At 47.5% G+C, this 25,937-nt stretch overlaps 1 protein-coding gene across 3 annotated transcripts in view; it reads left to right on the top strand.

The window, feature by feature from the left end:
* Window positions 1-25,937, top strand: part of Myo16 (myosin XVI) — a 420,999-nt gene that overhangs the window by 361,179 nt on the left and 33,883 nt on the right. For all 3 annotated transcript variants that reach the window (XM_057752554.1, XM_057752553.1, XM_057752552.1), the window contains one exon: window positions 22,622-22,780. In XM_057752554.1, coding sequence (XP_057608537.1) covers window positions 22,622-22,780 — 159 coding nt within the window. The remainder of the gene's footprint in view (window positions 1-22,621; window positions 22,781-25,937) is intronic.

Genomic DNA, 25,937 nt, shown 5'->3' with positions numbered 1-25,937 from the left:
ACAGGTACACAGGTGTATGTGTAGATAAATAATGAAATAAATTGAGGAGGAGGAGGAGGAGGAGGAGGAGGAGGAGGAGGAGGAGGAGGAGGAGGAGAAAGAAAGAAGAGGAGGAGGAGGAACCGGCAGTCCCATCTCAAGGGTACAGACAAGTGTCAGCAAGCCTGTGGACACTTCCTGTAACTTTGCTTCCCTCCCCAGGTACATCAACCCGCACAGCAGCTGTAGCACATAGCACATCTCTGTTCCTACTTTGGATTTTCACAAAATACATTCTAATTTGAAAGGAAAATCCTTAGGACCACTTATGACTGCTGTTGTAATACCTGAAATCCCAGCGACAGGAGCCGGGATCCTCCCTGCCCTGATGTAGGAGTTCTCAACAACTCACTTGAGCATGAGGGAATTCTCTCTGGCCTGTGAGGGAAACGGGCTTACACGCTTGTCTGACATGCTCTCATGAGATAGAGCAGGCTGATCTCGGAGAATGTGAAAGGGGTTATGGGTAAGATGTGGAAGGGAGGGATTTAATGCCCCTGTCATGTGCTGGAGCAGCTTACGTGATTATTAAGGCTTACAAGGGTTCATCCTTAGCGGAGTAAATACACTTTCTATTGCAGGGTCTGCCAGCTATTATTCACGGTGTACCCAAGGGATCGCTTCCTTCCACATTCTCAGCCATCTTCCCCGGGCCTCTTTAGACTGAAAGGCGTTTTTATACCTAAAATCGCCTGGACATTGATTCATATAGTGCGTGGTTACTTTACTGTCATGGCGGGCATCTGTGGTGGTCTCCATCCATTCCTGGATAGCTGTGAAGTGTGGAGAGGGCTCTGCACACTCGGCAGCATAGTTCACAGTGTTCCTCTGGCTTTGGGGCATGGTGACCTTGAGGACATTAAATGTCAGTAAATTCCTCATTGTGGATATTGTGAGTTCAGATGTGAGAAATCGTGAACAGCAGTGAGGTTCTCTGGTGTGCAATTCTACCCCATGACCGTTCTAGACATTGTGAGCAACCTCATTCATTAAAAATAGTTTGCTTCAGCTGGGCGGTGGTGGCGCACGCCTTTAATCCCAGCACTCGGGAAGCAGAAGCAGGCGGATCTCTGTGAGTTCGAGGCCAGCCTGATCTACAAGAGCTAGTTCCAGGACAGGCTCCAAAGCTACAGAGAAACCCTGTCTTGAAAAAACAAACAAAAAACCAAAACAAAAAAAAATAGTTTGCTTCTCGTTTTTTGTTTGTTTGTTTGTTTTTTAGATAGAGTCTCAATATGTACCCTAAGCACAACCTCCAACTTGTGGCAATCCTCCTGCCTCAGTCTCCAGAGTGCTGGGATCACAGGCATGGATTGTTTTTGAAAGCTGAAGAATCTTGTCAGTTCTAATAGTATAGGATGCAGAACTGGAGGAAAAAATAGGCACATGCGCAGGACCGAAAGCAATGGCCGCACTTAGTGGCAGGAGCGAGGGCTCCAGGCACTGTGTCAGCAGCCTGCTACTCCCACACTGTATTCTCAGGTACCTAGGGCAAAGGGAGGCGAAGCCTGACAGGAGGACAGTGGATCTGTCTAGAACAGTTCTTCCCACAATTCTTTAAGAAAAGGTCAGGGTGGAGGGTGAAATATACATTTTTGTCACTGAGCTGCAGCAAGCAACAGTCATAGAGCCTGGTGGGAGGAAACTCACAAATGCCCAATCTGCACTTTTCAGATTCCAAGTAGAAATGGCATTTCGCCATTCGGCCCTTGAGGCGGAAACGGCTGGACCACTATCTGTCTTTGCTCTACTAGGGTTAAAGTATCAGCTGCTTGACATATGTCTTTCATCTCATGGTTTGACCGTTGCTTCCTTTGACAACGTGAGGCCTCGGTCAAGTGGCGAGCGAGGCTCGGCCGGGCCACTAGGAGGCGCCATTGCTCTGAGTGGTAGTTCAGACCTTGTGCTCTTTGTGAGGCTTGGCCCACTGGAAAGGGTCAGGAAGATGGGGTATCCATGGAAATAGCCATATTGTGAAAGTCTCAGCGGGGGAAGTGGAAGGGAGCCACGCAGAACGAAGATGAATCTTATTCATGAACTATTCCTTTAAAAAGCACTCATTTCATTATTTTCTGACCCTGTGAACCCAGAGCGTACCAAAGATGACTGACTGTACAGCCTGTCTTGTGTTCAGTAGGTGGGTTGAGTCTTTACTGATGAAAAATCAGCCTCAAGTAGAGTAGATGACATGCACAGAGACGTAGCTAGAAAGACATCGTCATGTAGGTATTTCTTAGAGTTGGCACTTTCACTGAAGGTTAGCGTAAGCCAAGTGGAAATGGCTCTAAATCTCAGACATTCTATTTGATTATGCAAACATCCCAGATAAGAATATTTTGGGTTTGGAAGTCTGTATTTTATAATTAAGTTTCATAGAAGGGTGCTTTTTATCTCAGAATGTAGTTTGTCTTAGACTTTAAATGACTTTAAAGTTTGCCTGTAGGTGATTTTGAATGGACCAAAGGGAACGGGTTACAGGGTTGCAGAGAAAGCTCTGTTTCTGTATTATTTGTCTCTCTTCTGCCCACGCCACTCCCCACCACTAGGTGAGCTGGAAGTATATGCCAGGGACAAATCTCTGTTAATATTTATAAATATCTCATCTATACATTCTTCAAGGGAAAAGATATATTCTTAGTTCCTTTATCTCAGACAGAGCCATCCCTGCATCCCATCTGCACTAGAAATGGTGCCGACTGCCCCCAGCAATGCTGACTCTGGAATCCGGGGTTCACTGTTCATTGCATAAGCACCGCAGTGCTCACGGCTTGTATGCCACCAAAACGCACCCAGCAAGATCCTCTGTCCAGTTTTGGTGATGTTCCCTGGAATTGATGGGTGATATATACAGCCCTTCTTTATGTTTTTCTAAATATTACATCCAAACCATGCTAAATGGGAAAGACCAAAGTTAAAGAATTTTCATCTCATCTTCTGCTCAGAGACAGAGGCAGTGGCATCTTGAGTCAGTGTTGGTGAGGGTTCAAGGCTTCTATGCCAGGTACAGTGCAAACACCTGGACATTGGTTAGCAGCGAGAAGCCTTCCTGACTTCCCAGCAGGGACCCATGCCTTCTCATATAAGCTCCCTGTTTGGAAATACCTGTTCTCTGCTGATGGCATTCGTGCAGAAATTATAACAGGATCATCCCTTAACTCTGATCTATTCAGATGAGATGGCAGCACTTATGCAAATCTTGACCTCAAATAATAGGCGGCATCGCCTACGCCTCTCGCCCGTGGGCAGATCTTGTGTTGTGGTCCACAGCTGCTCAGTTTCCCCTCTGCTCCAAATGTCATCCTCTGTCATAATGTGCTTGAGTGTGTGCCTGCTCCCAGGAGCAGGTCAAAGGTATCCCTAAGGCGCATGGCTATTATCAAAGGTGTAGACAGAACCAGCGCATGGTTAGCCGCTGCGCCGCGAGTCTCCCCCCTGACCTGCGCCATCTACAGCCTCCACTAACACAGAAGATTACAAACATTTAGGAGCACAGACATTCCCTTGCATTCCGGAGCCATCTCAAATCAACATAAAATTGTCCCCCGGGTACAAATGAGGAAAAACTCGATTGGCATCCCGGAGAAAACTGGTGTTTCTGCTTACAACAAAGTTGTAAGGCCTGTGCACAAAAGGAACTGGGCAAACGTTCTCTCACCGGCTCTGTGACCTCCTCAAGCACATGGGCTGTGGTGCACCTTGGCTCTTTGGCAGATGGGACTAATTCACTAATTGCTTGGCCCTCTGCATCAAACAAAAGTATCTGTGTGAGGGAGGTGTGGCTATACAGTTGAGTGTTTCTAATTCTCCAATGTCTGGAAAAATCATACTTTAGTCAATGATGCTAAGAAATGTTGTTTGGCTTTTAATAAATTGATCAGTAGCCAAATTTACCCAGGCAAAGGGCAGAGCTCTTTGTCCTCTGTAATATTTGGGAAAGTTTTTTAAATGCCTAGGTGCTCATAGTTTGACTTTTATCTCCCCAAAAGTACTATAATTTTCCTCTCCAAATACCCAATAATTCATATAAGCAAATTGTACAGCCAGGCTTGTGCTGACAGACATACAGCCAGAATTGTGCAGACAAACATGCAGCCAAGCTTTGCAGACAGACATATAGCCAGGCTTGTGCTGACAGACATACAGCCAGGATTATGCAAACATACAGTCAGGCTTTGCAGACAGACTTGTAGAATGGATCCCATTACAGCTACCCAATAACTCTTACGTGCACGGCTTGTTACTAGAAATACAAAACAATAAATGACCAAACCTCCTGTCCCCGCCCCGCCTTCTCCCAGACTATAGGATTCCCAATTCAGCGAGAGAAACCCCAGTAGTGGAACAAATCTCTAACGTGAGGTCCTGAGGCACTTGGGACCCTTGGCTGAATTCAACTGTCCCTGGAACCCCCTGGCTTCCTTGTGTGTACCTTGTTTGTGGAGGGACTTCACAAATATCATCTGTCAGAGAATAGCAGTGGCCTGGGAGAGGTGAATGTAGCTTGGATGCAGGGGAAGGCAGGGAGAGGGCAGCAGACAGCTCCCACTACTGAGGCCTAGAGAGATGTCGGGTTTCCATGCAGAAGCTACTTCTCAGCTTCCTGGTGAAGCTTTGGTGTGCCCATTTCTTTCCTCTTCCCCTTAAAAACTAGGCAACTCCCACAACAGAGCACAAAGCCCCGGAAGCCGGAGAAGCGGTGCTGTGGTGGTGGCCATGCTGTGGCGAGCAGACTCCCACACAGGCTGTGGAAGTGACAGCGTTCATCCACAGCACAGCAGCTGCCAGTTACCTGCGACTCCCTCCTATTGATCAGAGCTCTGACTCCCTTTCTCTGTGAGGGAGAGAAGCAGGTGTTGCCTTCCTGTTTACTGAGAAGCAAGCTGAGGCTTTCAGGATTAAGAGATTTCCCCCCCAATCACAAAATCTAACATCTTACAGTCAGGAGCCAGATGCATAGCTGTTTTCTCCCAAACCCTACCATTCAATATCTGAAAACAATTAACATTAAAAATAGTGATACCAAGACCCTCCCTGAGAAAACAATTCTGTTCTGAAGTCAGACACAAACTCATTACCGGGGACAGATGTGGAAAGCTGCAGATAAAACGTATTGCTTTTTTGTCTGCAATCCAAGGAGACATCCGGGAGCAGGTTCGTGGCTGGGAGATTGTTCTAGAATGCTGTTCTTGTTCTCTATGCAGCCCTGATCCCCAAAGTCCACTGTGCTGCAGTAGGGTCCTGCACAAAAGATGGGGTCAGGACTGTTCATCAGATTCCGTGACCTGGGTCCCCATTCTCTGTATCCCTTTTGTCTTGGGCCTTTCCAGTATTCTGACTGGGGACTGTCACTGTTGAGAGAGAAATGTATGGATGTCAAGTTGGCAAGGGATGGAGCTGTGGTGTGTAATTTGGATTGCTCATTTGACTGGATTAAGGAACACCTGGGACATTAGTGAAGCGTGCATTTGGGGATGGCTGTAAGGTGTTTCCAGAGAGTTAACTAAGGGGAAGAACTTCCTTGGCTGTAGGCAGCACCCTCCCACAGGTCGAGGCTCGGGATTCAGTGAGAGGAGAAAGGATCTGAGAAGTCGGCCTCCTTTTTCAGCTTCCAGATCCAGGGATGTGTAAGAAAGCATCCTCCCGCTTTGACAGGGATCCAGGGATGTGTAAGAAAGCATCCTCACGCCTTGACAGGCAGGAGCTGGCCCCACCACCCTGCCTTGGCCGCTCTCATGGACTGTATCAGAACTGTGATGTCAACATAAACATCCCCTCCTGGAAGTGGCTTCCTCCCAGGAATTTGGTCACAACAAAGGAAGAAAATCTAACACAGGAGCAGAGTTCTGACGACCGATGGCAAGCCGTATCGATGCTCCATCATAGGTGTGCTCACCAACAATCTTGCCTGTAGGGCAACTGGCTCCTTGTAGGGATGATGACGTAAGATGCCATCTTGTGAGTAGATGTCACATATCTGTTGAGGACCCCCAGAAACTAGATGAGCAGTGACAAGGAAGATGGGACTTCACTGTTTGCTAAACATTGTGGACACAGATGAAGTCATCACTGACAGCAAAGTGAGAAACGAGACTAACCAAGAACCAACCTCAGACTGTCTGCCTCCCACCACAGTCATCTGTTGAGAAAACGGTAAAGCCACCCCACTCCTAATAATGGTGTCCCAGTTGCTCTTGTCACATCACAGTTCCATGATGCCATGGAGCAAAACCAAGCAGAAGGTTACAGAATAAAATATTTAGCTGAGTGTGGTGTAAAACTCAGCTTTGAGTTGAGTGAATGACCTAGGGACGCTGCCTTCTCCCATCGTCTGTAAACCTACAGTCGCTAGCATGTCCGTCTGTCGAGGGCTGTGCACCTGGCAAAAACAGGGCATCTTTTCAGATGAGCCAAACATAACCAAGAGGCCATTAGGCTTGGAATGTACTGTCAGCAGGATAACCTGCTACCGAAAACTCCAGAAATAACACAGTGTTTTCAGAGGAGGGCTGCCTTTCATAACCAGCAAATTTTTTCATACTGTCAACCTGTTAAAGCAAGCAGCTATTGTGTATGGTGCACCTCTCCTCTGGATTATAAAGTAAAGTGCCACTGGGGGCTCACAGGAGAGCCCTGGTGCTCCATTCTGCAAGCCACTCAGCAATGAGAGAGAGAGAGAGAGCTCTAATGATCTGCACCTCATTGTTGCTGTACCACACTTTCCAGTGTTTCATTCCTCTGTGCAGGGATAGCCAGAAGGGATGTACAGGATAAGATACACCTCATGCAAGGGCTGCGAGATGACTTGGCAGTTAAAGTGTTTGCTGGGCAAGTGTGAGGATGTCCTGGATTGTCTTATGTCACCTTAACACAAGCTAGAGTCATCTGAAAGGAGGGAACGTCAGTTGAAAACAACGTCTCCGTAAATCCAACTATAGGGCAATTTCTGAATTAGTGACCAAGGGGGAAAGGCCCAGCCCATGGTGGGTGGTGCCATCCCTGGGCTGGCAGTTCTGGGTTCTATAAGAAAACAGACTGAGGAAGCCATGAGGAACAAGTCAGTAAGCAGCACCCCTCCATGTTCTTCGCATCAGTTCCTGAGTCCAGGTTGTTCCTGCCCTGTTTGAATTCCTGTCCTGACTTCCTTCAGTGATGGACTAAAATGTGGATGTGTGAGCCAGATAAACCCTTTCCTCCCCAACTTGCCATTTAAGAAAGACAGAGGACTAGAATTCTTATCCCCAGCAATTCAAATACATGCCTAGTAGGAGTGGTGGCCCACTTGTAACTTCAGCCTCCAAAGGCAGAAACAGGGAACCCTAGAGTAAACTGGCTAGCAGTATTAGCCATACCAATGATCTCTGTGTTTGTGTGTGAGACCCCGTGTCAATTAATATGATTGGTAGAAGAATGGCCAAGGATGATTCTCAACCTCAGCCTAGGACCTCCAGATGCAGGGTCACACACATGCAGACGTGAATATATATATACACACACACACAGAGAGAGAGAGAGAGGGAGAGAGAGAGAGAGAGAGAGAGAGAGAGAGACTCAGAAGCAAACGATTGAAAAGAGGAATCAAGAACTACTTTGCCCTGCAGAGACACCAATGTTAAGCTCTCGCTGTACTCAAAGCATCGGGAGACAGGTCTGATTTATAATTACTTTCCAGTGTAATTACCTGTTCCTGACTGTAATCCTTTATACAAGCGGCCTAGAAAAACTCCACAGTCTCAGAGATGACCAGACAGTGTCACATTGTCTGGGGCTTTATATCTGGAGTGGGTCACACTCACCTTCCTTCACTATGCCAGAGTGTCTTGGATTCTAGCTGTGACAGCCTCATTTGTCTTTGAAATCTTCAGTCTGCTTGTTGTTACCCTGTGCTGTGTCTGTCTGTGAACTGTGGTAAGAGGACACAGGAGAGCAGGATTCACGTTCCTCCCAACACAGTGCTCACAGCCAGGCAGAGAGTGGGGCTGGCAGCCGACACCCCACTGGTTCACATAGCCCACACTGTACCATGGCATCTGAGAACCTATGTTCTACCCAAAGTCTCTTCAAAACAGCAACAAACAAGCAAACAAAAAACACCAAAAGAGCTTTTTCATACCCCAAACCAGGTCTTGTGATCAACCATAATCCTCCAAAGAAATGTCCACACAGGGGAGTGTTTCAGGGGACACTGTGTCCATTGGGGACTTTGGTTTTTATCATTTTCCCTCTGTGTGCAAAAAAGCAAAGGAACAAACCTTGGCCTGGCAGTAGATGGAAGCCAAGGCCGAGCATGCTTGTCTGGAAACCAGGTATCAGGACTTGTTAATTACAGACCTGATTCCTATCACAGAACACATGACAAGAAACAGCTTAAGAGAGAAGGGTTCACCTGGGCTCTATCGACAGAGCAGAATGGTGGCACAGAGCTGTGGCCTTAGGCGTGCAAGGCTGCTTGGTGACATGATGGGGTCCAGAAGTAGGACCTGGTTATTACCCTCAGAGCCCAGGTCCCAGCAACCCACTTCATCCATCATGGTTCTGTCTCCATCTCTGCCTCCCTAACTCCACCACCACCTGAGGGCAGGTGCTTCAAGCTCACGAGCCTGTGGAGACAGAAGCCCAAGCTGTAGCTGGGTGCTGCTATTCGAGTTGCATCTATGACCCCATAACTCTTCCCAGCGTCAGTTTTCAGCTTTCATCTCCTGGTAGGCAGCATAAGCTGGGTCTCATGGGGACACAGGACACATGGACAACTCACCGTGATCCTCCAGAAAGTTTGCACATCCCTCGGGGAAAATAACCGATGCTCAGCTGCAGATCCAGCCTGAGGGAACCTCATCTTCTACAACCTTAGTTTTTGAGAATTGACTTTGTCCCTTATTATTTAGCTACCTTTATGTGTGTCTAGTAACAGCGTCCCCCAAGACTTTTAATAGATAAATCACCTTCAGTCCTCAGGGAGATGCCACCCACAGTTGCTGATCCATGGACTCAGGCTCACTTACTGTTCACAGCACTCTGATCCCCCACCCCACTCCCATCTCCCTGCCACATCCGTCCGCATCACTTGACCTCAGCCCTAGCAGAGAACCATCCACCCGCTTACGTGCCGCACCAGCACAGACAGCCCCAATTAGCAGCAGTAATTCCACTGCCAGCCTTAATGCCTGGTGGGGGTTCTCCACCATGCTCTCACCCAGGTGGAAGTCCTTGCTCTAATTTAGGGGTAGGGGAAGAAGCCTTTGTGCTCCGTATATGGCGTTGGGAGGCCATCAAACCACCTGCTTAATTAGATGATCATTAGAAAGCATGGCAATCTGACCCATCTGGGAATCAGAGTGCTGTTTCCATGTCTGTGTGATTAAAAACATCTTAGGAGCCCTCGGTGACAACTTTGGAGAACACGTTTCATTTAATAGATAATGAGATTATTCTTCTACGCGGCCTCAGAACACGTAGCTCCTTCCAGGACTTCCAGTATCGCAGGTTCATGTCAGGCACAATAATGATAAAGTAGCCATCATAGTCAGGGCTGCTGTTTGCCTCGAGACCTTAAATAGACGGAGAGAAATTGTTAGGAGGGGCAAGATTGATTTGTTTATCCAAAATATGCTTGTGGCTCTCTGGTTCCAAAGCACTGTCTAAACTGCATGGATTCAGTTTCTCTCTCTCTCTCTCTCTCTCTCTCTCTCTCTCTCTCTCTCTCTCTCTCTCTGTGTGTGTGTGGGGGGGGAGGGGGCTACATGTGTGTTTGCCAGAGGTCAACATCGAGTGTCTTCCCCCATCGCTCTCCACCAGAAGCCTGTGTTGCCGCTGGATGCTGCTTATGGAGCCTCTTCTCTGTGGTTCAGTAGCTCTTCCTTGTGTTTTTGAGGCAGGGTCTCACACTGGAACTCACTGACTGGACAGACTGACTGGCAGGGAGTCCCTGGGTCCCTCCCGTCTCTGAGCACTGGAACTACAGGCACATACTGCCACATCCGGATGTTTACACGGGTGCTGGATATTTGAACTCGGGGACCTATGCTGGCACAACAGGGCTTTACCCACTGGGTCCATCTCCCCAACCCTAGGGACACTGATGCGGGCTTTCCTCGCAAACAGAGGTGCTGAGAATCCCCCATCCCATGGGGATGGTGTCTGGGTTCCACAGACAACACTCGGCTTCATCCTAGAGAAATGCATGTTTCTGTTCAGAGTGCTCTCCTCCCTTTCCGTTTTAAGTGTTTAACCAGACCCTGTGAGTTAATCCCCAGTTCACACATGAACATGCCTGGCACACTGGGCAAGAGCAGAGTATCCTAGGAGGACGAGAGAGAAAGGGGCGGGGTGAGAGAATATCTGCCCTCTGACTGGAGGCCAGAGTGGGAGCCACACCCGGAGAACTTAGAAAGGGATGCTGCCGCGTGTTTTCAAGTCAGCATCGGGCTTCAGGGAAAGGACAGATTTGTTTGACTTGCTATTTTTATTTTATTTTTTTTACACATAGTCTCACTGTGTAACCCCCACCTCACAGAGATCCAATTGCCTCTGCCTCTGGTGTGATGGTTAATGCTCTGGACTCTGAATCCAGTGATTTGAGTTCCTATCTTGGTGGAGCCTGTTCCCTGAGGAAGAGACCTGGTCAGTAATCCTCTCAACTCAGACCATGAAACTCAATATAAACGGGCTGCCCACACCTGCTTCAGCGTTGCCGGAGGCATGTTTAACTTCACCCATGCCAGGAGAGCTTCTTTGTTCTTTCTGTGTCTAGTTATTGATGAACATAAAACAGCTTAGGTAGTTCTCTGTATTTTGGAATACTTGCGTATACCTAATGTCATATCCTGGGGCTAGGACCCAACACAAACCTGAAATCCATGTATGTGTTATGTGTGCAGAGTTCACACAGTACAAAGTACACATAACAAGAAGGTATTTTACATGGTAGTGTATAACATTGTGCATGAATCCACACTGTGTAAATTTTCACTCTGGGTGTGTCAACTCTCAGAGACGCTGGGGTTGGTAGCATTTCTACTTTGGGAGTCTCAGGTGTACGTCGGTCCCCTTGGGATTCGTCACAGTGGACTCCTTGAGGTGCCTCATGAGAAAGGAAACTCCAGCATCCATTGGCCATTTGGGGATCTCTTTCAGTAGCTCTGGGTAAAATGTGAGTGAGCCCAACATGGATGATTCAGTTGTCACTCTCGTCATCAATGCTTGTCTTCTGGGTGACGGATATCCTGTCTGTGGCAATCACTGCCGTGGGTTGATGGAAGTATAGACCCACAAATCCATGCGCTTGAGACTCAAGGGATTATATGGACCTGCCTGTCAACCATTGGTGCGTCTAAGCCACCAAGGCTATCAGAGAAAACAACCTCAGCAGCCTGGTGGAGGTTTTAATCTGGTTTGCAATCCCCATAGAGATTTCCCATTTATTATCCAAACCCTCAGAATGATTGTAGTGTGGGCAGGTGGCACCCACCATGCCCCTGGGCTCTGTTGTGAACCCTGAGCCCTCTGTGCCGGGTGTCCTGTACTTTGGTGATCTGTTCCCAAGAGTGGGCTCTCTCTGCAATGTGGGCACATTAGCAATGAGTTCTCCAGTGAGCAAGGCATTTGAGAAGGCCCCAGTCCACCGCCGTTCTAGTTTCTTCTTGCTGCTGTTCTGGCTTTTACTTTCTTCGCTTTGCTGATCTGCCTGACCTTCGTCCCTTTTGCCAAATGACTGGCATTACCAGCTTTCCATCGAGACCAGGTGTTGCAAGCAGAAAGCTGAAGACTTGACCCCTTCCCCTTGCTGTCCCTGTCATGTGAACAAACTATTTGCCTGAAGGAATGTCAGCTACCATACCACCTCTGTGCACTATTTTGGGACTTCTGGATCCACACCCCACCCAATACCGAGGAGATGAGAGCCTAGCAGCAATGTCAGAGACCTCACAGCCTGGAAGATCATACGTGGTTCTAGGTTCCAGCCAGGTGGTTCTGGGTTCCAGCCATGTGGTTCTGGGTTCCAGCCACATTGTTCTGGGTTCAAGGATCCCCCTTTTATGGTAGAGACTGAGGATCCAGTTAATTAAATTTAAAAGAAAACTGGCAGGGCTTAACTTTCTGTGTATTTTCTGGGTCTGAGAGCCTTGTTTACACTGACAGTCTCTCCCCAGCTTTGCCATCCCTACCATCTTCCAGTTGGGCACATATGGCGTTAGAGGCCAGTCTGCTGCCTGTGTTGGTGTTCCCTACTGTAAAGCTTCTCCCCACGCGTGGCAGAGAGTGGGCCATGAGTTATGAGTGGGGGACAAGCAAACATTCCCCTATTCCCCTTCCGCCCAACTCTACCCTCTGGGGAGTTGCTGCTGGAGAGGTGAGCGTGCTCCATGGGTCATCTTCCCAAGAGCAGGGGCATCATGGGGTAGAGTTGCAGATCCTTACTGTGTGTGTGTGTGTGCGCGCGTGCGCATGCATGCATGCATGCATACATACATGTATGCGTGCGTGCATGTATGAGTGCACAAGTGCATTGTTGCTGTTTACTGAGAATGTTTTCATACAATTTATTCTGGTCACTTTTTTCCTACCCACCTAACTCTTTGCCCTTTCTCACTCTTCTTTAAATACACACATACATATATTACATATATGTATATATACATATATATGTGATTCATATACACAAAACACAAAATCAGAAACCAAGATATACAAACAAAAGACTCATTAGGCAACACACACACAATTAAAGCAAACGAATGAGGCAAACACTGTAGAAACACCGTTGAGTGTGTGTTGTGTTGGTCAGCTCCCTTGCTAAACTTTTAGACCCGGGACAGGAGGGAACCATTCAGCTTCCTCCATACTAACCAGTTCCAGGGGCCAAAGGGCTGTGATTTTTGGATTTCTGAAGTAATACATTCTCACAGAGGTATAACCAGTCAACATAGTGTGGATTGGCCCAGCTATAACATAGACATGAGGACCTGGAAACTCCTGATGTTGGGTTTCCCAATCCCCCTGTCACTGGCATTGCTGAAATCTTTCCACACACTTCTCCATGGTCACATGTGCTTAGGGTTGATTAGAATTCTGCCCAGCCCAGCAGACCCTGGGAGTCTGGGGCGCCGCCTTGCCCTTAGGCATGCTTCTCCTTCAGGGATACCAGCTTCTCTCTCCTGAGTCTCTCCGACTGGGAGCCCTCCCTGCCAGCTTCCAATGGTGCTATATCTACAGAGCTCTTTCCATAAACTCACACCTCTCTGAAAGACCACGAGACAAAGCTTTGACTGTGCCAACATGCAAAAGAAAGCTCTGCCCAGCTCCCCGGCTGCAGAGTGGGAGGATTCGGACTGGCAGCTGAACCTTTCCATGTTGAATTTTTCATTCACCTGTGGATTGCCATCTGGGGACTGAACCCAGGGCCTCACGTATGCTCATGTCAGGCAAGTGCTGCACCACTGAACTCCCCCCGTGAGTCCATCTGTGTGAGTGGTCGTTCTGCACTGCGAGGGAAGAATTAGCATTGTCACAGGTCTAAAGGAGACTGCCCCATGCAGCATAGGCTACATGCAGCAAGCCTGATAGAACCTGGTGCCAATGTCAGGTCAAAGCAAGCCTATTCGGGTCTTATCACATTGAACTGGTAAGAGATACCTGAATCCTAAAACAAGAGCTTGAGGTGGCGGGGGGGGGGGGGGGGGGGGGGTGGTAGGAGAGGATGCCAGGGGCTTCCCTCTGCATTTTTAGTTTTTCTTAATGCCTGGCAGGACAAGGAGAGTGCTGTGCTTTTCCAGAGTGGCCTAGTGACCTTTCCCAAGAGGGATTTTCCTGCAGAGTCATAGTAGGAGTGATGAGTCTGAGCCGCATCCTTGCATAGTTTCCGCCTCACACAGCGCTCTCAACATTAAGTCCCCTAGACTGCTCCCATTTGGTTTGCTCCAGTGTTAGGGAAACCCAGGTCCCAGCTCGTGCCATTCCAAAACATGAGCTGAGGTTATCTCAGGTTAAGAAGGTAACTGGCAGGGATTTTCTTTTTTAAATCATTTCTCTTAAAGAAACACTCCCCTGTTTGTTGGGTGCCCATTTTCCTGGGCAAAACTTGGATTTTTGGTAAGTCAGCTCCTTCCCCTTGGCTGGTCCCCTTGCCAACCCGAGTTCTCTCCTACCCCAGCCTGCTCTTTCCTCTCTCTAAGTTCGCTCACACGTTCCTCTCTGCCTTCCCCACTGCGCTGGCTCTTAAGAATCCCCCCTACTGGGAGAAATTCTCCTTGCCTAGAGCTTCATAATAAATACTCCTGTTCCAAAGATTGCTGCTCAGCTTAACCCTTGGGTGCGTGGCAGTCCTCCCAAGGTCCCCATGCAGACTCACAGTCTTCTGCATTAGCTCCCTCTCTGGACTCCTCCCTACCTAGGATGCTCATTGGCCTGCCTGCTGCTGCCTCAGCCAGAAGGTATGGTGAGTGCCCTTCTACTCCCCAGCTCTCCTGCCGGGCACCAGTCTAAATCCTTACAGCTTTTCTATTTATAGCCTCACCTCCAAGCTCAGGAGCTTTTGCCAGGTGAATATTTATTAAGCTCCTTTCTTCCTCAGCTCTTACACAAGGCCTTTGAGAGGAGCCAGGCCTGAGATGCAGCAGACACTGCAGGGGTCTACCCCCAAAGCAGCAGCAGACCTGGCTTTTTTCCCTTGGTGCAACCAGTTCTGTCCCTCCAGACCCTCCCATTCTTTCTGCCTCATGCAGAGGTGCCAGGGTGTTTTCCTCCCCACTTGGGGTACACTATCCTGCACTTGTCCACCCTCCAGATTCCTATGGATCTAGTGCAAGTGTTTTGGGGTGCTTTTCTGCAAACCTCTGACCACTCACTATATTATTTAAAATTTATTTATTTTACATCCTCCCTCCTCTGTTTTCAGTCCCTCCCTCCACCTCCCCTCTGCAGCCCCCCCTCCTCTCCTCCTCCATTTCTACTCTCCTATGGATGTCATCAAAACCTGTCATATCAAGTTCCAATAAGACTATTCACCTCCTCTTGTATTAAGACTGGGCAAGGCAACCAATGTGGGAAATAGGGTCACGAAAGCCAACAGAAGAGTCTTAGACAGCTGTTGTAATGAGGTGCAGCAGGCCCCATCCCCGCCACCTGGCTAGTTTATTCTTGAAATAACAACATGGAAATTGTATTAATTTAAACACTGCCCGGTCCATTATATCTAGCCTCTTCTTGGCTAACTCTCACATCTTAATGAACCCATTTCTATTAAATCTGTGTATCACCACGTGACTGTGACTTACCGGGATGAGTCTAACCTACGTCCATCTCAGAGAGGAGAGCCATGGCATCTGCCTGGCTCTGCTTTCTTTCTCCCAGCATTCTGTTTAGTCTGCTCCGCCTATCTAAGCTGCTGTCCTATCAAAAGGCCAAGGCAGTTTCTTTATTTGACCTCTCTGGCTCTTACAACCCTTCTTCAGCAGAATTCCCTTAGCTCAGCCTAACGTTTGGCTGTGGGTCTCTGTATCTGTTTCTATCCATCGGTGTATGAAGCCTCTCTGATGATAATTGGGCTAGGTACCAATGTTGCATGATATTTTGTGTTCTGACAAATAAAGCTTGCCTGGAGATCAGAGGATGGAGCTAGTCACTAGATAACCATAGAGGTTAAGCAGTGGTGGCACACACCATTAATCCTAGCACTTGGGAGGCAGAAGCAGGAAGATCAGGAGTTTAAGGCCTCCCTAGGCCAGTCTAAAAAGATTGAAGCAGTCTAAAGAGAAACAGAGCCAGACAGTGGTGGCTCACACCTTTGAACCCAGCACTTGGCATCTCATGCCTTTGATCCAAGCACATGGGAGGCTCAAGCCTTTGATCCCAGCGCTAGGGAAGTGGAAAAAGAATCTCAGCACCCATTCAGTCTGAGGATTTGACCATCTCATTTAGTCTGAGGATTCTGAGAGACAGGATTCTCCGCCCCCACTTGGTCTGAGGATTTCAGAGAGGTAGGAAGTCTCTAGTAGCTGGCTGCTCATCTTCTCTGATCTTTTAGCTTTCACCCTTGATAGTTGACTCCAAGTTTTTATTTATTAAGACTAATTATATTCACTCTCACATCAATCTATGAGTGTAGCAGAATATCATTAGGCATCATTACATTGACATTTTCTTTTCTCCAGTCAGGTTTAGGTCTACCCTAGGTCTCTCAGCAATCCTGGTGCTCTAGGAAGTGTTAGGGGTGGGCTGATTCTTCTAGCAGGGTTTTAGGATAGACCAGTCACCGGATGACCACTCCCTCAATCTCTAGGCCATTTTTACCCCAGTACCTCCCATAGGCAGGACAGATTGCAGGTTGAAAGTTATGTGGCTGGGTTGGTGTTGGTGTCCCTCTGGTAGTCTTGCCTGGTCATAAGAGATGGCCAGTTCAGGCTATAAATCCTCTATTGCTTGGAGTCTTAGATGGGATCCTCCTTGTAAAACCATGTTTTTACTGACCCCCAAACTCTCCCTCCTTTCCAGTCATCTCTTTCAGTAATCTCCCCCTCCATCCCTCCCCAGCCTGTGCCTCATGTTCCCATTCCCACCTACCCCCAGTCCACCCACAAAATCTCTTCTACTCCCCCTTCCCGGTGAGATCCGAGCATTCCCCCCATTCCCGTCCTTGTTACCTAGTGTCTCTGCATCTGTGGGTTATCATCTGATTATCCTTTACCTTAAAGTAATATCTACTTATAAGGGAGTACATATAATTTTGTTTTTCTGGGTCTGGGTGATTTTTTTTTCTAGTTCTATCCATTTGCCTGCAATTTTCATGATGTCATAATTTTTAACAGCTGAGTAATACTCTATTGTGTAAACTTACCACGTTTTCTTTATCCATTCTTTGGTTGAGGGACATCTAGATTGCTTCCAGGTTCTGGCTATTATGAATACAGCTGTGAACATGTCCTTGCGGTATGATGAGGCAACCTTTGGATATATGCCCAAGAGTGGTATTGCTGGGTCTTAGGGTAGATCAATTCCCGATTTTCTGAGAAACCATCGCATTGATTTCCAAAGTGGCTGTATAAGTTTGCACTTCCGCCAGCAATGGAGGAGTGTTCCCCTTTTGCCACACCCTCTCCACATCACAAGAAGTCTCAAGAGTATCCTGAAGACCCTGGAGTCGATACTGGTCGTTTCTGAGGAATGACACCCTCAGAAGGTGTTCCAGGAACTGGCCCTGGAACTAAGAGGTGGAAGCTGGCCACCAAAATTCCAGAGTCATGGAGCTCAAGTGAAGTGTGCCAGTCCCCACCAAACTGACTTCAGTGTCCAGAAGTAAGATATTATAAAGCAACATAAAGTAATATTAAAAAATAACTCAATACTCACAGGACTTGCATTGACAATTATAGGACAGTGACAGAAGCTATAGAACGTCATACCATGGGTCAGTCATTGACTGTAAATATCTGTTAGTGTCTCCTGAAGGCTGCTGGGCTTCAGTGGAAGGCACACACCTGTGGTGTTCTGACCAAGAGGAGACACCCAACATGCTATGGGATATTGTCCTTACCTTGTCATCTGAAATACGTAGCTGTCGGAATGCAAAGGCATCTCGTTCCCACCAGCAGTGAGTCCTTTCCTACATCTCAGCTTTTAGCCATTGCCTGTGCATGAGAGAAATTACCATCTACCCGAAGCCACCCGTCAGGCTTGCTAGGAATTCTCAGCACACACACAGCCAGTTCACACAGGGAGAAGCCTGGCTGTGCTTGGAAATCGAAACGTCTGCAAACATGTTGTCAGATTTGTTCATATTCTCTCTCTCTCTCTCTCTCTCTCTCTCTCTCTCTCTCTCTCTCTCCCTCTCTCTTCCTCCTTTTTCTTCCTTCTTTTTTTTCTTGACATCACAGAGTCTTGCTATGTAACCCTTTCAAGCATAGTATTCACTCTGTAGTCAAGGCTGGTTTCAAACACAGCAATTTTCCTCTCTCAGCCTCCTGAGTGCTGGGATTACAGCATTCAGGATACTCTGTTTCTCTTTCTTTCTGCCATGGCTTACTGAGTTCCCTCTACATGTTAGCCATGTTGTGGATACAACAGCAGACATATTTAAATTAAAGGCACCATCATGCCAGAGGAAGGAGGCATAGCACAAGCATGCTGAAGAGAAGGGCTGTGCCAAGCAGTGAAGCAGACTAGGGGTAAGCTGTGTGACCCGAGGAGGTCACCTGGAAGGCCTTGGTGGGCACACAGTCATGAATGTTAAAGCGGTAAAGCCAAGGCCTTGTCTTTGAGTCACATCCTGGTGTGATTCATTTCTTCTGAACCCATACCCTCTGCAGCAAGCAGGCGTTCAAACACCACAAGCATTCAGACTGTCAAGTGTTAACAGCATCCTATGTGAAGATGGAATGAATCACACACATCTGCACCACACCGGGCAGAGTCCCAGGCTCCTCTCAGGGAAAGCTGCAACCCCTAGACAGCACTTTCCTTGCTCCCTTCTTTTTTCAGTTGCTCAACCATCAGGACTCTCCAGTCTTTCTGTTTGGTGACTTCTCTCATCCCTCCAGCACCCAAGCCTGAGCAGGCTTGAGGACTCTGCCCCCAGGCAACTCCTCCTGTTTTCTACAAAGAATTGATCTTTGTGTGCACTGGAGGAACCCTGCAGACTGGTGGTCACATGACACGTGGCTCATTTCTGCTGCGGTTCTGTCAGAGCCTGAGTGCAAACCCAGGACAGTGCAATAGCAAGGAATGCAGCATAGCGTTTGGCGATGCACCCCACTGCTGCTCCACAGCGAAGTGAAACACCCTGAGTGCTTGGATCTCACTGTCGACAAGTCAGGGCATAGACGCTCTTCTCTGAGCTTCAGTCTAAGTAAGGGTGTTTGTGAGCAGACACCGGGGTGTTACTCACAAGCCGCACACCCCGTGGTTAGCATTGACGGAAGCACACTTGACCCCAGGTGAGGGCGTCAGGTCTACGGTCAGGGCTTTCATCTAGTATAGTATCATCTTTTAGACTCATTTCCTGGTTCATCCCCACAGACCATCAGGAATAACGTCAAGGTCAGAAGCCGCCTCAGCTTTTCCATCAGCAAATGAGCTTAAGAGAAAAAGCCACACATGGGAAGAGGGCACAGAGTAGAACCCTCTGAGTGGGTCCACATGGGTGCTTACTAGTGGAAAAGACTTGTACAAAGATTAATCTACCGCTCTGGCTTGATAACCTCATCTTGAAAACAGGAGTGATCATGACTCTTGGACGTGGCAACCAGAGTGTCTGGAATGGCTACCCTGTTGACCATTCATCCCCATGCCTCACTCTAAGCAGCACCAGCCCCTCCTTTCTGTCCATAGTCACCCTAAAATAAACCTGTATTTTTTATGAGGAAAACAAAGCCAACAGGCAACATAAGGGCCGCAAGTCTAAGCTGTGTAGCAAACACATGAGCGCGTGGCGGATACAGCTGACCCTGCTGAGTGGAAGCAGGAAGATTTAACAGCAAAAGTGAAAGTTGAGACTACAGTGCCGGTGTGTCTATAAGACAGTAGGAAGCCATCAGGAGGGCCAGCATCAGTAGATCAGTCTGAAGGCTCCTGTGTCTTGGAAGATGTGTCTTTGACCATCAGACAGAGACGATTCTTTTGCTGACCTTCTGCTCACCTAGCCTTTCCTGCTCTCGGAGGCTTTCCCTTTCCCATGACAGTAAGGCCTCCATTCCTTTCTGGGCAGTCCCTAGAGCCTGAGTGACAGGCCTCTGTCACCACCAATGTCCTCCTTCACCACTTCTTTGCTTCTAAACTCATGGCTCATCTGGATGGCTGCTCTATCTGGTGCCAGTCCTTTCCTGTTGTAAGATCTCAAAACCAAGTGTGGGGTTTATCTCTGTACCCACACTTCTCCCTGCTCCCTCCCTGAGCTGAAAAACTTCCTATGCAGACATAGCTTAACCCTTTCTAGCCCTCCAGTTTTTCACTCATCCAAGTCTGCATTCCCGCAAGTGCTCTTCGTGTGTGTATGTGTGTGTTTGCTTGTTGGTCATACAGCCCCTTCCCAAGAGGCGAGCTTCAAGCTGCAAGACTATGTGGTCTCATACATATTCTCATATTCTAATATTTTCATATTCTCAGGGAATATGAGAGTTCAGGTGTCTCTTTGACATGCTGACACTTCATTGGGTACATATGCAGGGGTAGGTTGCTGTGTCACATGAGTTCCCACTCTATCAGGAATTCCCTACTGCGTGTTTATTATGCTGTGTACCAGTTTACACTCCTACCCAGTGTGCAAGGGCTTCGTGTCTACACATCTTCATGAGCACAGCCATGTTGGTGCTCTCTCCATTCTTCTTCATGAAGTGGCACTGGTTTGATTTGTGTTTCCCCGGTGACTGACGGTGCTGAGCCTATTTCCATGTATGTTCTTGTTCATATATGTTCTTGTTATTCCCATGTCTTCTCTTGGGTCTACTGTCCATTTTCAGTCTAGTTATTTTTGCAGCTGAGTTTTTGGAGTTCCTTGCATATCCTGTGTTTTAGCCTTTCCTTAGATGTGTGGTTCACAGTCGTCTTTCTCCTGGTCGGTCGGCGGTCTATTCACTGCCTCCTTTGCCATGCAGAGGCTTACCCATTTGCTGTAACCCCATTGGTCTGTTTGGCTTTGTTTCTTGTTCTTTGGGTGATGTCCCACTCCCTCTCATCCATTATAACGCGCTGAAACATCCCTCTTCCTGTAATGGCAGATGTCACAGTTAAGAATTTGATACATTCTGAGTTGCTTTTAACCAATGAGTAGGAGTCTATAGCGTCCAATGTGCCCAGCGCCATTTATAAAATGTCCGCTCTGTTTTTAGTGGTATTCTCAGCAACCATGTAGACAGCCCTCTGGCCTCAGGTATGTGGCTTGTTTCTGTGTTCTTGCTCTGTTTCTTTGGTTTCTGTGCCTGTTTTGGGGTTGGTCCACATTGCTTTGGTTACCGGAGCTTTGCGATGTGCTTTGAAGTTAGGTAGCATAATACCTCTGGCTTTGTTCTTTTGCTCAAGGTGGCTTTGATGAGTCAAAGCTTGGAGTATAAAGTTCTAATCATTTTTCCTTTATTCTATTCAGTCAGCGATTCCTATCTCTAAATCTTTCTGTCTGAGCGGAGAAGCCTTGGGTGGGTGATCTGATCCACGTTCTGGTTAGAGATTAGTAAGCCACAGGCAGATGGGTGGGAAGCTTGCTCCAGGCACAGGGTGTGCACGCGGCCGGCGCTGAAACATGGGTTCAGATGGAGTACATGGTAATTTTTTTTGCCAACAGTGCCACATGAATGCCAGGAACAGACTGCCTTCCTTCCTACCTTCCTTCCTTCCTTCCTTCCTTCCTTCCTTCCTTCCTTCCTTCCTTCCTCCTCCTTTCTTCTCCCAGTGTCATCCATTCTAAACGTTTTAGGAAAAACAGATACCATGCTTTCAGTTGTAAAAGTGACTGTACAGTACTCACAATATCTGTGCTTAAGGTCTGTTCTGTGTCTCCACAGCCCCAGGACTCAAAACTCATTTCCCATAAAGCAAGGCTAGAATTTCTGTGTTCTTGGGGATCTGAGTTATTGGGGTCAAGAGTGACAATACCGAGCTCTTATAAGCAAAGTACAGTAATGCCTTTTTTTATCATCCCCTTTAAATAACCTGCTGGCATCAAATGTCAGAGGCTCCTCTTCCAGGACAGTTAGGACCCACTAGGCACTGACGAAAAAGAACAGACACGCACAGTGCACTCAGAGTTAGGGTCAAGTGTACCCTGAGAGGTCACAGAGGCACTGAGAGTCCTAGGAAAACAAGAATTTATCCCGGGTGCACCTGCCCTGCCTCAGAGGGAAACTGAGTCCAGTGGCAGGAGATGTGGAGAAACACAACATGGAGCCATTAGCACTGCGAAGGGATGGGCACCGTGTAGCGGTCACAGGGAGCCTGTCTCGAGGTCAGATTGTCACCTGCTCTTGCTTTGTTAACACCACACAGCTTTCCCTGCCCCTCCCCCCCCCCAGTTCTTGCTCAACGTGGTTTGGATGAGTCAAGGTTTGGAGGATGACGTTCTAATCATGGCTTCTCTTTGCACACATCTCAGCATGCTTGGCGTGAGACACACATTGTATATCCCTAAGTATACTGTTTTTTTTTTTTGTGTGTGTGTGTGTGTAGAAAATGTATTTTCGTGTGTTTGAAGTTTAGTTCTTAAAATTGCAACAGACAATCAAGTTTTATGCTCTTGCTCAACACACACTTATTTTTTTTCAGCACTGTGAGCTTGTCATACCGTATGTAGATGGTTTGGGCACAAAATCTCATGACCTGTTCTGCACGGGAAATGTTACAACAGGCTGTTGGATGCATCCCAGAAACTTTGAATAGATTGTTTGGAAATAGCAAATTATTACTATTTACTCTCCCCTGCTTACATTAATGGCGCCGTGACAACGTTTATTTGCTGCTATCCAGGCCACAGATTTCACCCAGGATTTGGGGGCGTGTGTTTTAAACATGATTAGTGTTTAATTAATTAGCCTCTTCTCCCATTCTACTCAATTTTTTGTAGTAAGTTTTACCGGTCAAGACTAATCTTTACTAAACTTTATTTTAGGTTTTGAAACCAACATGAACCTGACTAGCCGGGATGAACCCAGTTCAACAGAAATGGCTTCAGAGACTCAAGACAGAAATGCAAATAACCACGGGACTCAACTCTCTAGCCCTCTGTCTAGTGCCGTCACAGCTGAAAATGGAAATTCTGTCACCAACGGTGAGTCCCTCTAAACTCGAGAGCCAGTGGGTCAAAGTCTTAAGCAACATCTGTGTTGGAGGAAGAGTCCCTCCAGGACATGGAAATGAAGCAGGCTTGGTCGATGTAAACTGTAGGTAGAATGCAAACTGTAAAGCTCCACCCTTGGCGTTGCTGTCAGCGTCTTACCTCAGGCCTAAGGGGAGAATTGCACTCACTGTTTAGGTGGCTTTTCCGAGGTTTGGATGGGCGTCGATCTGTAGGAACCACTAGGAGATGCATCTAGTGCTGGGAGAACAAGATGTTCAACCAACATTGTTGAATTAAATGTTTTCACACAGCTAAGAAATGTGAAGGAAAGGAATGAGGGGCTGCTGATGACAGACTGGCTTTAGGTTTTCAAATAAGTCTGTCGCTTAGAAACTGGCTGGGCTGCCACGTCCAAGCCCACGTAAACAAACATTTCCTCTGATAGGGATTTAGTAATGACTGGTGGATAAAATCCAGCTGTTCTTTCCTGAGAATGCCCAGGAGAAACTGACGAAATATCTCTGTTTACTCTGATGAAAGCGACTAGAGACCCAACAGCACAATCAGCTGCTGGGAGGGGCCAAGGGGGGGAACCAGAGGCCTGATTGCTCATTGTTCTTTCCTTTGTGTTGACAAAAGCCTGGTTAAGGAGAGAAGGGCGTGTGTTGATCCATGGTTGGAGAGGCTACAGCCCACCTTGCATGAAAGGCTTTGGTGGCAGTAGCTGAGATGGCTGGTTTCTTTGTTCCAGCAGCCAGGATCAGAGAGAGATGTGGCTTGCTGGTGTTTAGATGGCTTAATTATTTCTCCTTCTTACGTAGTACAAGAACCCACAACAGGGTGCCACCCTCGTTCAGGGATACCATCCTTCTGCAGTTAAATTGCTCTAGAAATACCATCCTAAGTATTCTAAAACCCAGGTTGACAGTCGTGCTAGCCTCTCAAGGCAGTCTGAGTCCTGGGCTATCCTTCCATGGGCATTGGGGACACTGGAAAAACCCACTTCTCTGATAACCCTGTGACTCTAGGCACACAGACTAAGTCCAGGGATCACCAAGGCCATGGAGGGAGCAGGGCTTAGAAGTGCTCCTCCCAGAGTCAGTTGTATGTAGCAGAACCAGGACCATGGTTTAGCTGGAGCTCACTCGAACCCCAAGTTAGACTGGGATCATAGTATTCACAGGCCCCTGAGAAAAACGTATGTAAATCTGTTCCCAAGGACAATAAACATCTCTTAGGCCTCTCAATATTATTAAAAAAAACAATTAATTTTTAGATGCAAAATGCAAAACACAGTGTAGATTAACGAGATACATGAGCACAAAAGCTCAGAGACAGAACTAGCAATTGCAGTTTGCCCATGAGTCAGAGCAGAGAGAGACTCATGCCTCACAGAACATGGATAAAAGGAGTCAAGCCCTGCAGAATCGGACTTCGACCTCCAACAGGAGCTGAAAACAGAACACACGTCACTAAAGCAAAGCCCAGTATCAGATGACGTTAATCAGCCAGTTGTTAGGCGGACAATAGGCAGACAGTCTCTGCAGCAAAACACATCAGATTCTAGGAAGAGAATACAGATTCTAGAAAATGATGTGTGTGTCTTTCCTGCATGGTGAGAAAGGTTGTTAGGGTTCTAGGGAAAAGGGAGTGATTAAATGTGGAAATTTTTGCCAACGTCCCAGCCCTTGTGAAGATCCAGGCATGGACCTGACTGGGGAATCTGTAATAGAGCAGGGCCCAGCAAACTCTTTGCTTATGTCCCAGATATAAACAGTGCTGATGCAACACTCGGGGCGATGCTTCTGTGCACTCAACTCATGAACTGTAGAGCTGGGAATCAATGTAGCACCCTTCAACCAGTGACCAGATGTCTTATTATCCATTGCTCTGTGAGATATCACCCCCCAAATTTAGAGAGTTAATACAGCAAACACAGATTGTTTCAGATCCGCTAAGGGTCTGGAGACTGGTTGTAGCTTAGTGAGGTTCCTCACCATTTAACAGTCAAGCTGTCAGAAAAAAAAAAAAGAAAAACCCTCTGGCCACCTTAAATCTTGACTGAGGGATGGTTCACACCTAAGATCACTCAGTGATCACTGGCAGACCTCAGAAAATTCACACCTAAGTCTATACACACTGGCCTTCCCAAAGGTCAGTTACACAAGGCACAAGGACTCATCTCCATGGACTATCAGTCTCAATAATAGCTTCCAGGATGGAAGCCACAGGCTTTCCACAACTGGGGGAGAGTCCAGAACACGCTCCGTGAGCATCGGGCAGGTTTAACAAGCACACACCTGTGATACTGCTAAGAGGGATCTGAGCCTGTGTGCACCTGAGTGGGCAACCGTTGAAGGAGCTGCGGGCACGTCCCTCCACCCGGCTAGCTTATGCCCAAAATAATTACATGGAAACTGTATTCTTTTGAACACTGCCTGGCCCATTAGTTCCAGCCTCTTATTGGCTAGCTCTTACATATTGATCTAACCCATTTCTAATATTCTGTGTAGCACATGAGCTGGCTTACCAGGAAAGATCTTAACCTGCGTCTGTCTAGAGTGGGAGAATCATGGCGACTGACTGACTCCGCTTCTTTCTCCCAGGATTCTGTTCAGTCTTCTCCACCTACCTAATTTTCTGTCCTATCAAAGGGCCAAGGCAGTCTCTTTATTTAACCAATGAAATTAACACAAAACAGAAGACTCTCCCTCATCAGGCAACACAAACACATCAGGCCAGGTGAGAAAAGTCAGGTAGCAAGCAAGTGACCAGACTAAGGGAACTCAGGACACAGAGGGTTAGGTGAGCAGCTCTGTGGAAGAACAGGGCGTCTGCAAAGGCTGAACCTCCCACCTCTGTATCAAACCGAAATCATCAACCTTTGTTGAAAAAAAATCGCATTTCTAAATAATCAGTGGGTTTGACAACTAGATCCTAATCAACTGAAAATGGAAACATTCTAATCAAAGCTCATCCAGCAGTAGCTTATGGGGACTCAAGGACCAGGGTGCAGCCAGGGTCTTCATAGCTGGGAATTAGAGCCTGAAGCACAGGCTCTGTGTACGTGTGCTGAAAATGTCAAGAAGCTAGAGACAGCAAAAGAAAACACCAGGAGCATAGGAAGAAATAGGCACTAAAGACAAAA

Source organism: Chionomys nivalis, chromosome 20, assembly GCF_950005125.1.
Source record: "Chionomys nivalis chromosome 20, mChiNiv1.1, whole genome shotgun sequence".
Taxonomy (NCBI): Eukaryota; Metazoa; Chordata; class Mammalia; order Rodentia; family Cricetidae; genus Chionomys; species Chionomys nivalis.
This window is presented reverse-complemented; position numbering and strand designations above follow the sequence as displayed.